The following is a 13,657-nucleotide window of genomic DNA, read 5'->3' as shown; positions in this document are numbered from 1 at the left end:
TTCCTTTCCTTTCCTTTCCTTTCCTTTCCTTTCCTTTCCCTTCCTTTCATTAAGTTCAAGGAAGTTCTTTTCAGTTTTCTTTCTTCTTGGCAGACTTTGAGATTTTGATAGCAAGTTACAGGAAATGAGAGTTGAAACTCATTGAAAGAAACCTTCCTGACATTGACATCAACTGAGAGCTAGGTTTCTACTTCATAACAGTGAGAGCTAAGTTTCTAGAGTTCTCATTGACAGTCTAGGAATTTCTGTATCTGGAACTCGTTCTAAGAAAGTTCTCAACAACGTTGGATTGAGTTGTTAGCTATTCAAAGAGCATAACCCTCATTATTTCTTTTGAGATACATGTGACATACATGTTTCTTAAACAGGCCTCATAATGGACAATGGAACTTGCATCTCTTTGGAGAGCTGCCCTTGTAGTTTTCACGGATTAGCTTATTCAGTTGGTTCAAAAATCGAACAAGAGTGCACTGAATGGTAAGTGGTCCACGGGGAGAGAGTAATTTCTGAGTCTTTTTCTATTTAATAACTTGGTCATGACAGGCATCTTGCAGAGTCTACCCGTTGCTAATTTTCATCTGCAAATTCTGAGATGCAGTCTGTATTTTTACTTGAACTACACAAATTGGCTCTCTTTATGTGTTTGTGTTCTTATTACTTCCTTTGTTAATTTTATAAAATCCAGGGCCCATATACTGCCCACCCAATTTTTGCTGTTCATAATAACTAATTAACACATAGTTTTATTCTTAGAGCTGGATGACTTTCCTGGGTTTATGTACTGAATATTTTATGAAGTCACTGTCTATTGGTGGGTTTGGGACGTGATCAGGAAGATTTGCAATCCTTATTAAACTTGCTCAGATGCTGGGCAAGCGTGAAATTCCTCCAGGACAGTCCCTGGTAAAAATAGAAGCCTGTATGACCACAACTCCATTCTCTTTGCTCTCAGCAAAAGACATGCAGGTTTATAACTAACCATATAACATCTCAGTAGCTGATGTCATCAGACTCTTGCTTTCCTCAGAAACTCCTGTATTTGTGAAGAAGGGAAGGGGCCTTTGCCTTCCACTAGAAGAGAGCTGTTTCTTCTTGTTAGTGTCTTATGCCAGCAAATGGATACATAATGGGTACTTATTTACCAATCAAGCAGTTCGTAACTATTAGTGCAACTTTTTAGAGAGGTTTTTCTACTCAGATAATAGAGAACCTATTAGCTTAATATATCTTGTATATTAGGAAATATATTGAGGAAATGTAAGCATACTTTCTGTGTCAGGCTAATAGTTTTCTAATTTTGTTTAGTGTATGTGTTGGTGGAGTTTGGAACTGCACCGAGCATGACTGTCCAGGTAATCTTCTAAACTGTTAAAAACCAAGTTTTAACTTCTGAAGAATATGTTTTTAATTTGGAAGGAAAAATAATATTGATTATTGAATGAATCTCATATATATTATATATACATATGAGTATAATAATACATAACTTATATAGAGAGAATAATTGGTAAATTGAATATCTAGTAGGCAACTTTGCTAAAATTTTGTTAAAAATGAATAAATACAAGTCCTAAAAGTATATGGAAAAGCCATCATTTAATAATTTTTAACTAAAATTTAATAGGTTAATTTGTCAGATCATAAATCTAAATGAATTACTTTCTTTTGAGGGGTGCTTATTTATGCTAAGTTGTCCTGCTGTTTTTTTAAGCATTAACACAGGTTTTCATTTCTCCCTTTTCTGTCTTCATCTCCTTCTTTGTTTATCTTGAATAGTTCAGTGTTCTGTTGTGGGCGACTCTCATTTCACCACCTTTGATGGGCGTCATTACTCTTTTATTGGCTTGTGTCAGTACATCCTTGTGAAAGGAACTGGAAAAGATAGATTCACGATCACTTTGCAGAAGGCTCACTGTGAACAGGTAAGCATAGCCCAGTCAGGAGGGGAGTTATCGTACTACGAAGTCCAGCCTTACATCCCTATTATGTGGCAGTATTATTATAATTATTTGCTATTCTTTTTTTTTAAGTTTTTAAAAAATATTTTTATTGTTTGAGAATTTATTTTTTTTATTTTTAATATTTTTTATTACGTATTTTCCTCAATTACATTTCCAATGCTATCCCAAAAGTCCCCCATACCCCCCCCCCCACTTCCCTACCCACCCATTCCCATTCTTTTGGCCCTGGCAATCCCCTGTATTGGGGCATATAAAGTTTGCAAGTCCAATGGGCCTCTCTTTCCAGTGATGGCCGACTAGGCCATCTTTCGATACATATGCACCTAGAGACAAGAGCTCCGGGGTACTGGTTAGTTCATGTTGTTCCCCCTATGGGGTTGCAGATCCCTTTAGCTCCTTGGGTGCTTTCTCTAGCTTCTCCATTGGGNGCCCTGTGATCCATCCAATAGCTGACTGTGAGCATCCACTTCTGTGTTTGCTAGGCCCCGGCATAGTCTCGCAAGAGACAGCTATATCTGGGTCCTTTCAGCAAAATCTTGCTAGTGTATGCAATGGTGTCAGCGTTTGGAAGCTGATTATGGGATGGATCCCTGGATATGGCAGTCTCTAGATGGTCCATACTTTCATCACAGCTCCAAACTTTGTCTCTGTAACTCCTTCCATGGGTGTTTTGTTCTCAATTCTAAGAAGGGGCATAGTGTCCACTCTTTGGTCTTCATTCTTCTTGAGTTTCATGCGTTTAGCAAATTGTATCTTATATCTTGGGTATCCTAAGTTTTGGGCTAATATCCACTTATCAGTGAATACATATTGTGTGAGTTCCTTTGTGATTGTGTTACCTCACTCAAGATGATGCCCTCCAGGTCCATCCATTTGGCTAGGAATTTCATAAATTCATTCTTTTTAATAGCTGAGTAGTACTCCATTGCTATTCTTAATGTATAGATTATTACGATGTCATCATTATTAATATATCTCAAAAGAATGAATAATGCTCACCATTGGTCATGACAATAGAACCTTGATTTTAGACATATTTACATATAACAACAAAAATAAGTTTTACTAGATAAAATTCAATATAGATTGACTTTTTTTTTTCTTTTTGAGACAGGGTTTCTCTGTATAGCCCTGGCTGTCCTGGAACTCACTATGTAGACCAGGCTGGCCTCAAACTCAGAAATCCTCCTGCCTCTGCCTTCTGAGTGCTGGGATCCAAGGCGTGCGCCACCACGCCCGGCCTAGATTGACTATTAATGTTATTTGCATATGTTGCTTTTGAAAATGTAGTGCACAATTTCACGATAGGACTAAGCCTTAATTGACTTAATTTACTCTCAAACTAGTTGTTACACAGGGTATTATTTTTGGGTAAGATCCAGTAGGCTTCATATCATTCTAAAGAGATATATAATATATAATTAAGTAATACATATAGTAAGTAATTTTGACATATTAATAATATTGATGTCAGAGCTTTTCTTTAAATAAACACACCAATCATTTGTTTAAAAAGGAAAAAAATAATTTCAAAAAATTTCCAGAATCTTTACTAATCAATCAATTCCAATGAAAGGTCCTTTTCAGCAAACTTGAACAATTAGTTTCCTTTCTAGTTGGTTTCTGAGAGAGATTCTTGCTGTGTACCACAGGCCAACCTTAAATTTGTAGCAATCTTCCTTCCTCAGCATCTGGAGTGCTGGGATTATTAACTGTGAGCTGTCACGCTTCGCTTCAGCTCTATTTTTCTTATTGAAATTTATTAATATTTGAATTAACTTTATAACTAGTCCTAAATAACTCGGCTGTATTCTTTATTGACAACTTTGTCAATTGTATCAGCTAAGTGAGCAATTATGTGTTATGGAAACCAATTACTGGTGAGTCATTGAAAATGAAATTAAATATTTTATGATATATATATATATTATATATCACAGCCTTCATATATACCAGAAATTCTTATTTGTGCATACTCTCCATCTTCACCTTTCTTTGTCTTCTCCCCCCTCTTGCCCCTTCCTTGTCTCTGTCTTTCTTTCTCTCACAAATACTATGACTTTTCTGCAGAACCTGGGTTTGGTCTGCCTTCAGTCCATAACTCTAATACTGGAGGATGACTTTAACAAACAAGTGACGCTCAGCAGAGGAGGCCAGATTGTCACCAGTCCCAACCAAGGCTTCGCCCTGAATGGTAAGAAGCAATGCTGTGAATACCTTAGCGCCAACAGCAAACCCAACCCAAGGCGCCATTTTCATCTTGATTGATGATGTAACATTTCCTGGGTGCCTGTGCCACTTTGCCAAATACACTGGAGGCCACAATCCTTATTGTTTTTCTCAAGTGGCCTAGAATTTGCACAAGCAAACAGATACCTGCAGTAAAATGAGACAGATATAGTAATTTGTACAGGACTCTAAGGGTTTACTGTGTTGCTTCTGAGGTATAGCCCATGCCCACTGGAGAAAGGACTTGCAGGGTTGGTAGGATTTTCTTTTTTCTTTTTTTCTTTTTTCTTTCTATCTTTGGTTTTTTGAGACAGGGTTTCTCTGTGTAGTCTTGGCTGTCCTGGAACTCACTCTGTAGACCAGGCTGGCCTCTAACTCAGAAATCCACCTGACTCTGCCTCCCAAGTGCCGGGATTAAAAGCATGCACCACCATGACCGGTGGTAGGTTTTTCTGAAGGAGATGATGTGCCACTGGACATTTGAAACCGAACTTAGAATGAAGGAAGTGAGAAAGGGAGGGGTAGGTCTCTGTGGAACTTGTTTAGGAGATAACTGTATTGGCATCGCTACATCCTGAACAGGGTCAAGAGAGACTACCTAGACCTGACATTAGGAAAGCAGGGCGGGGGGCGGGGGTACAGACAGTATGTAGAGGCTTCATACATGGGAGGTTCCTGGGGTGGACTTGTTTAAGTCTGCTTTGCAGCAGAGTTACTAAGAATAATTTTTTACTCTCACAGTGAATACTCTCTCAGAAATGTTCCAGCTCGTGTTTCACATCACACGTCAATGTGACACAAAAATCATGCCAGAAAACTCATATAGTCATGAATATAAAATTGTTACTGTTTGACTAGTATGAAATGGTGATCTCACACACTTGAGTCAAACATACAGAAATAAACAGTGAGTCTTAAGGAACTGTAGTTCGTTTCTTTCTTATTTTTGTCATATATATGTGTGTGTGTGTGTATACATATATATATATATATATATATATATATGAGACTATATACATATATACATACACATATGACTTTGGGTGGAAGGGATTTTGAGATGACAGACATCAGATTACCAACATGCAGCATGCTACAGTGTGAAGCATGGCAGAGACAGGGATGAGCAACTCTAAGACAATGACAGTGTGACAGTAGCGATGGATAGAAGACAGAATGATGGTCTGTCAGTATACAAGTGGCCTACACTTACTTCTGGATTCAGTTGTGGCTGTAAGGAAAGGCAATGAAAAGAATGGAACGCTCAAAGAATATTTTTCAGAATTATGGTATTAGAGACCAAATTGAGAACAACATATATATATTACACACACACACACAAACTTGACACAGGGGCAAAGAAGAGCTTTTAATGACAACCTCACTATCTTAGTTTTAAGTATGAGTTTGTCTCTAAATATGTCTCATAAAATAGTGATTACCAAGAGATATGCCTTCCTTTTTTTTTGGGCATTCACAAAAATGTGGAAAATTCTTGAGAAAATACGCAAATACATAGACACACACACTATGCACCACACTGCTCCACATCTCCTCCTAACCCCCACACAATACATCCCCGCCCCCACATAGACATACAACACATACTATACCACAACCTTTATACCATACATAGCCCTTATAAAACCATACCTCTACTACACTATTCACCCCACCACACATATACATATACATGTATACCACACACAAGAACACATACTCTATGAAAAAGATGATTAGAATTCAAATATTGAATATGAAGATGTTTGTCAATGGAGATTGCATGTCAATAGTGGCAGCCCATCAGAAGACTAGGTGAATGAGATGGAAGGAAACAAGAGAAAAACAATCAACCACTAGGGACAGATTTAGCCTTGGAACAAAAGCAAGACCTGCCAACTAGCTAGCCACCATTGGACATCAATAGAAGGAGAGGCTCAATGTTGTCCGCTGCCATTTCAGAACATTACCTGTAGGTGACGGCACTAACGTACGTTCTTTTCCTACAGGCATTGTTGAAATTCAAACCCTGTCATCCTTATTCATTCTCCTAAGAACCACCTTTGGTTTAAAGATCTTGTTCGCTATTGATGGAGAAAGAATTTACATTCAGCTTTCCAGTGCCTGGAAAAGACGGACGTTAGGTCTGTGCGGCACCTTTAATGGCAACATTAGGGATGACTTTCTGTAAGTATGACCTATTGACTTATGGGCAGCTTGTTGAGTTTGATGGCGGCCACTTGAATGGAGAGAGATTCATTAAAAATGTTTACATAGCTGATAGGAGGTCAGCAATCACTGGCTAAGTGCTTCACGTATATTATCATATTTAATTTGTATAGTTATCCAATGGGATAACTATTTAATTTGTATAGTTATCATATTTAATTTGTATAGTTATCATTGCACTAATTAGAGAAGAAACTAAGAGCTCACAGGAACAAACAAAGTATTCAGTCACTTATCTTATGGCTTCTTAAAGTTTTCGCACTCAAGACCCTGTTACCGATGAGAATTTATGCACTCTTTATATATATATATTATATATATAATATATATATATATATATATAATGGTAATAAACCATAAGGAAACTTATTTTAAACATATAATTTTACCATTTATTAAAGATGAAAGCAATTTTGCATCACAGGAATATGAATGTGCTTGTTAATTTTTTCTATAAAGAATTGAGTTGAATATACCATCCTACAGAGCATATAGCATCATCTATATTCTTCAGGGTCACTCAGTTTTTTGATTTTTACAATCAACACTGAGAATGATATTTCACACAAATATCTAATATAAAGTAGCAGATATTTTTGAGAATTCTGCCTAATCTTAAGCCCCAATTTAATGATTTAAAAATTAAAGCTCATCAACAAGTAAAACAAATTCCTGAAAACAAAAATTCTATCGGATACAGTCCACAGATATGTTAATTTGATATTTACATGGGTGTAATGGTTGTATAAAAATATTAAAAATACATTTCCTAAAATGAAGCCATATGTTTATATAAGAGTAAAAAATCTTTTTATAGTATAAACACTGCAATCCATTACATACAAAAGTCTCAAATCCAAGATGAGGTATTCTAGGAAGTGTTTGTTGATGTGTGTGGTATGACAATATGTGAAGTGCAAAGTGTGAGTTGTGTGTGCAGACCCAAAGTTGCGATGGAGTCATGCAGTCCTACGTGGGTGACCGTTTAGAGGAACACCTTGGATTCATAACATATTCAATGTGATGTGGTGTGTGTTTGTGTATGTGTGTATGTGTGTGTGTCTGTGTGTGTGTGTGTGTATGTGTGTATATGTGTGTGTGTGTGTATGTGTGTATATGTGTGTTTATGTGTGTGTTTTGTGCAAGCCAGAAGTCAACCTTGAGCATTGCCCATCAGGTGCCACCCACTTGGTTTTTTTGAGTCAGGACATCTATTGGTCTGGAACTCACTGATCAGGGTAGGCTGGTAAGGTAGGTTATCAAGCACAAGCAATCCAACTGGCTCTAAGTTCCAGTGCTAGGATTATAAAATGTGTACCACCAACTTGTAAATGCACTCTAGGCATAAAAAAATGTCTTACATAGTCCAGGCTGTATTCAAATCTGCCGTGTAGCCACAGTTGTCCGTGAACTCCTGATCTTCTTGCTTCTACCTCTCAAGTGCTGGTATTACAGGTGTGTACTCCACACGTGACCTCTTTTGGAATTTGTTTTGGGTGATCGTACATTTAGAAACCTTTGGGTGTTGCTAAACTTTTCACGGCCCCTTTCCTTTATATGATTCTGTATGTGTCATGACCATAGTTAAAGAAACTGTGAGTTAGCTCACATCCTGGAGTGAGGCTTGAATTTATGCAATATCTCAGGATGTGGGCTAACTGCTGCCTCCTGCCCTCTCCTCTGCAGCCTTTAAAGCTCTGTAGTCTGCTTTTAGAAAATCTTAGTTTGTATTGCATTTGTATTAATGTATTTTATATTTATATCATACATAATGTATAATATATTTGTATTAATGACAGTAAGCTAAACTGTGCAGTGTTATTTGTTACTACAGCTAGCTACAAGACAAATTTTGGCATCTAAGTTCCTTAGATTTTAGGAAAATTGGTGCTGCATTGGGAGAAAAGCAATAAAGTCTGCTAGTCTAGGAAAATGTGCTTTTCACGACCCAGGAGACACAGAATCACTACCCACGAGAAGCAGCAGTTCCTGGTTCAGGGTATGTTATGAGTATTAGTCATTTGGCCTGAGGTTCATTGGGAACCAGTTAAGTGGAATAACACAGTACTGGTTATCCAGGAACTGGTGTTGCACTATCAGGAAGGGATTTAACTCTGAAATTGAAGAATAGCCCCTCTGATGGCTGTCAGGAGTGGTGTTGAGCCAGGCTGAGGGTTAGTGGAAGGGACTTGTTTATGAGTGGATGAATAGAGTTCTACCATTCATCATGATGCCAAGAGCCAATGTGAGAGATACTTTCAAGTTACCAAGAGGATAACTAACGAATTTTCTCATTCAAGAATGAGAAGAATATGAGGTTTCCTATGTTCACTAGCTTGGCTTAACCATTACACAGTAGACACATGTAACTTTAAAGGATTCTATTGTACATCCTAAATGCATACAAATTTCTGGCCCACAATATCAATAAAAAAGATTCTAATGAAGAAATATTCAGTGTTATGTGAGGCAAAAACCCAAAATCTACATAATCTATTGAGGTAATTTCAAAATAAAAAATGTTGTCCTTTGTGGGTCTAGCCAGAAGCACAGTAAAAGTGTAGAGGTCTCTGTGGGCTGAGCATCCAGGGGACATGTCATGGAAGAGTGGTTCTCTAAATGACATGGTTTTTTGAGTACCTTTACATATAATCTTTCCCTCTGTGGTTCTTCCCCTTCTAATCTTGATTTTATGTTCAAATTAGCTCAAGCATTATTCACTTTCAAAATTTAGTTCACATCTAACCAGAATTGCATCTAGGTTAGCTGTGAAGAAAATATCATTTACCAGTTGTACATACCAAATGGCCAGGGTTAATGAGAATTAAGAGTGCATCCTTGGTCCCTCGCTTTTCAGGATTCTTATCTATCCTGGATAGTCAACTGAACTAAGCACAACTTTTAATAGTGCACCAAAAAGCTTACTCAATGGGCACCAAGAGCCGATATTTTAATTAAAAATTTAAAAAAGCAACATTTATTTTACATCATCTCATGTAATTTATTTACGTTTGGCTATTTTTTTCTTGTATTTACTTCAGGTTAGAATAACAACATCTGTGTCATACTGTCAAAGTAGAAACCATGCTAGGGCACTTGGCTCAAATATCCAGAAAAGACGTTAAAGTCTTTTGGGCCTTGTTTGTCAGAATGGGTTAGCAGTCAGTGTTTAACAAATGGCAGATCTGTCTGCCAGTCCCCGGGCACCAGTCTCCTCTGTGCATAAACATTCAGGCGCGATAAGAATACAGGATAATATTTCAGTCACAGATAACTCTCAGACATTGTTTAGCTTTCCAAGCAAAGCAGTTAAAATTCTTTACTTGACAAAGGTTAATGCGAAGCTACAAACATAGTTTAATGGAAAAATATTAATTGAGAATTTATTTTTACGTGCCCTGTTAGAGCAAATCAAGTAAGTTTAGTGAGCTGAAAGGCAGTTTTATAAAGGGAACTACAATAAATAAACAGGCCTACATTCTGGTTCCTATCTTTAACAAATTTATTGTTTTAAGTCAACTAAATGAAACAAGAGAGCGGTTCTCTGGGTAGCTCCTCCTGGGAACCCTGAGATATTTTGCTTTCCCTGGGAGGAGGCTGGAGAAGGAAGGCTGGGGAACAGAAAGGGAAGAAAGCTATAAGTCAGGGACTTTCTTGAGTCTTAGTACCTCCATCTGAACAAAATGAGACTTTCATATTTGACTTCTTATAGTTCTTTAGTGTCCTGGGGATTCGCTGAGAAATAGGAAATGGAAATGTCCCTGAAGAAGTGGTCTCAGCTGGATGGTAATTAAGCACTCATCTTCAAGGGTACTGTGAGAGTGAAGGTCAAGCCCACCCACCGGTTCAGACTTATTGCAACCATTGTAATTTATTGTAACTACAATTCCTCTAGGAGCCTGGGTCTGCCTTGATCTGTATGTATAGTCTTTACAGGGTCTGGCACAGTGTCTGATAGCGAAATCACTTAACAAATGTTGCCCATTGAATGAACAGCGTTTGAAGGCCACGGAAGGTGGAATTTCATATTTGGCCCCTCAGCGCTGTAGTCTCACTTAATAAGGGTGGTGGTTCTCCTCTGTTGGGTGGTGGTTCTCTTCTGTTCTGGTCTGCTGAGGAAACAGGTGAATAAGCGTGAAGGAAGGAGGACTTTATATCAACTTTCACCCCAATTTTAATCTATGATTGCTTAGTATTTCAGGCCTTCCAGTATAAATTGATATAATGAGCCAAGAGTATAGACTGTTGTACTCCTATTTGTCAGTAGGTTAAATAGCCCATGTGAACTATGTGCCTCTGCGTTTCCACGTTCATCTTAAACTACACTCAGATTGAATGTTTGGTTGTGTGAGTGATGCTTAGTTATCCGAGCGGAGCCAAATCTGATCCTTTGCTTTCTTGGGCGCCAGGTAATGAGCCTGATTGGCATTTCTCTGAGCTTGTGGTTTTCTTTATAAAATCCGGCACAAGAGTGTTTTCTGTACAAGGTGGAGATGGAGACTCAATAACATCATGTATGTTCATAATCTAGCCCCTTGAAAAGTCTCAAGTTTAGGAAGCTGAGACCTTTATTTTTCTAACATACTTGAGAACTTGAATTTCTAAGGCTTGTTTGAATATTAAGAAAAGAGTATTTACTTATTTGAATATTCGAAGGATATGCGAAAATAAGAGGAACGAGAGCGACTACAGCGAACATTTTCTTGCCTTTCTAGTTCTCCATCAGGCATGATCGAAGGAACCCCACAGCTTCACGCACATGCGTGGAGAGTCTCCTCCACGTGTTTCGCGCCTGTCCATGTCCCGATGGTGGATCCCTGCAATATTAACCAACAGAACAGTAAGTCCTCCTTTCTATACTTAGACTTAGGGGAGATGTTCAATATGTAACATTAATTTTATAATCTTATGTTATGATTTTAAATTATGAATTACTCTAAGAGCCCCGCTGTTCCTTGTGTGCTTTTTTGGTCAAGCCTATGCTACGTCCACGATTTTTAAGTGCAATTAAGGCTATTGAAAACAACAGCAAACAACCTATTCTTTTACATTTTAAAAATGCACACATCATGTGTATTTATGACTTTCTTCCTTTCAAACACAGGCTGTGTTTTGGAGGTTTAGGAGGCAGGAAACACTCGAAGACTGCGGTTATAGTTTCAGGATGCGCAGCAACAGTTTCATAGTGTGATAGCTCAAGCGCATCTCGTCTTTATTCCTACTCATATCATCTGTTATCACTCTGTAAGCAGGGAGCTCACACCCAATGATTGGCTTGTGCTATTAAGTGGGCAACAGTCTGAGAGAGTCATGCTCCAGCTTTGCAATTTGCAGGAGCAAAACAACTCAAATGCCTAGAAATTTACACACACACACACCCCTGACACTGGCCGAATCCATGTTCAGTCTCCCCACATTTTGTACTCGTTGTGTGTGAGTGCTAGGCTGCCTATTTAATAGCTTTTATTGTAAGCTTAGTTCAAATGTACTGGGGAAGAACAGATAATCTTGCACTAACACATAACAAAAGACAGCAATTGTTTTATCCCAATGAAGGCTGTTTATTCTCCTTGTCTCTGTCTCTTTCTCTATGTCTCTCAGTCTCTTTCTGTCTCCGTCTCTATCTCTCCCTTTCTCTGTCTCTCTCTAATCTCAAGATTACACGAGTCTTGGCTTTTATGTTTCACTACTTTTAAATCCAGTTCCATTTTCCCTCCATTTCATCTCCATATTTTAAAAACAAATTTACTTCTTCAGGTAGTTTCACTTGACTTCTAGTATCTTATTTGTTTCTAACTTTGATGACTTCCTTTTTGCCATTGAGGTGACTTTGTTATTAAGTTTCTATGTAAAGGTTTCGGTAGAGTTCCCTTGATGAGCTGCCTCTTCCAGATGCGTCTTTATTTTATAACTGTCACTACTCAGCATTTTATTGTATTTTCCACCCCTTTCCTCCTGCACTATGTCTTCTGTGGTATGTGCTTCAGGGTTTTCTTTTCTTTTTTACTTTTGCTGGAAATTGTGATTTCATAAAAATCCCAAACAGGTAAATTCACAAAGACAGGAAAAGAACAGAAAATAGACAAAAACAAATAGAATTTTTTTTTGAGTTACTCTTTACTTAATGACAGTGGAAATATGTTTTGATCTGCAAATTCTTAGAGCACAATGGAGTGGCCTTGCCAGTGCATTATTTTGCTCTTTCAGGATTCTTGGGGTAAGAAATGTGTTCACCAAGAGTGTATAGTCATTTGTTTCCCATATGTACGCTTATTTAAGGCAATAAAATAGTAGTTGGGTAACTACCAGGATATTTATTATTAATAAATATGCCTTCGATCTGGGAGGAGTGGGATGGTGAATGCGATCTAAATACATTATATACCATTCTTAAAGAATTAATGAAAATGTTATCTTACAAACTGAATATGCTTGACATTCTCAACAAAACGCATTCAGTATTGTTCCTTGAAAGTGAAAAGGATCTGTTGTCCACCAGTCATTCAGTGACACTGACAATATGAAGACTGACTGAGTTTTATCTCTGAGGGAATCAGTTCAAGTGAGGTCCACTTACATCACAGAACCGCGGACCTCACCTTATCTCCTTTCTCTGAAATGACAGTATCTCCCCGGGCTTGTCACACCTGTTCAGCCAGTCCCGAGCAGGGTTGTTCTTGCTCAGCATTGACTTGAAGGCTCGATGGTAGGATCCTGCTTTAAATAATATAGTGATAATTACATCTCATAGACATCAGAGTGGACTCCAATCCCTAATTTCTATTCATTATTCTCCCATTTATTCTACCATTTTTTTTCACATGTGAATTTATTAATCAAACACAACTGAGCTTCTCATGTTTGCCAGACACTGGACACTGTGCATTGTGCTGAATGACTGCAGCATCTGCCCCATTATCTTTCACCCATGAGATTCCATTGGAATGCAGTGATTGCCTGTCCTGGGAATAATGGTGTTTTCTACAAACCTGTCATTACACCATTATTAGGAAGCACTTTTGTTATGCATGGGGAGGAGGTCTGGAGATGATAAGCCCCAGTTCCTCACAGCAGGCTTCCCGAGGTGATCCTCCAGCATGGGCTCACCGTGGTTACCACTTCTGCCAATCCTTTTGTTGGTTATGTTATACAGGTACACTAGATTTTTTTTTCTTTTTCTTTTTCTTTTTCTTTTTCTTTTTCTTTTTCCTCTCTCTCTCTCTCTCTCTCTCTCTCTC

General features: G+C 38.0%; 1 protein-coding gene across 1 annotated transcript in view; it reads left to right on the top strand.

The window, feature by feature from the left end:
* The window catches only part of Otogl (otogelin like), a 144,483-nt gene that overhangs the window by 37,001 nt on the left and 93,825 nt on the right, over positions 1-13,657 (top strand). Inside the window, exons 14-19 of the mRNA XM_021174947.2 lie at positions 369-477; positions 1,306-1,352; positions 1,777-1,922; positions 4,032-4,155; positions 6,200-6,377; positions 11,135-11,259. Coding sequence (XP_021030606.2) covers positions 369-477; positions 1,306-1,352; positions 1,777-1,922; positions 4,032-4,155; positions 6,200-6,377; positions 11,135-11,259 — 729 coding nt within the window. The remainder of the gene's footprint in view (positions 1-368; positions 478-1,305; positions 1,353-1,776; positions 1,923-4,031; positions 4,156-6,199; positions 6,378-11,134; positions 11,260-13,657) is intronic.

Source organism: Mus caroli, chromosome 10 (genome assembly GCF_900094665.2).
Source record: "Mus caroli chromosome 10, CAROLI_EIJ_v1.1, whole genome shotgun sequence".
In the NCBI taxonomy this organism is placed as follows: domain Eukaryota; kingdom Metazoa; phylum Chordata; class Mammalia; order Rodentia; family Muridae; genus Mus; species Mus caroli.
The sequence above is the reverse complement of the archived record's forward strand: the minus strand, read 5'-3'. Positions and strand labels throughout refer to the sequence as shown.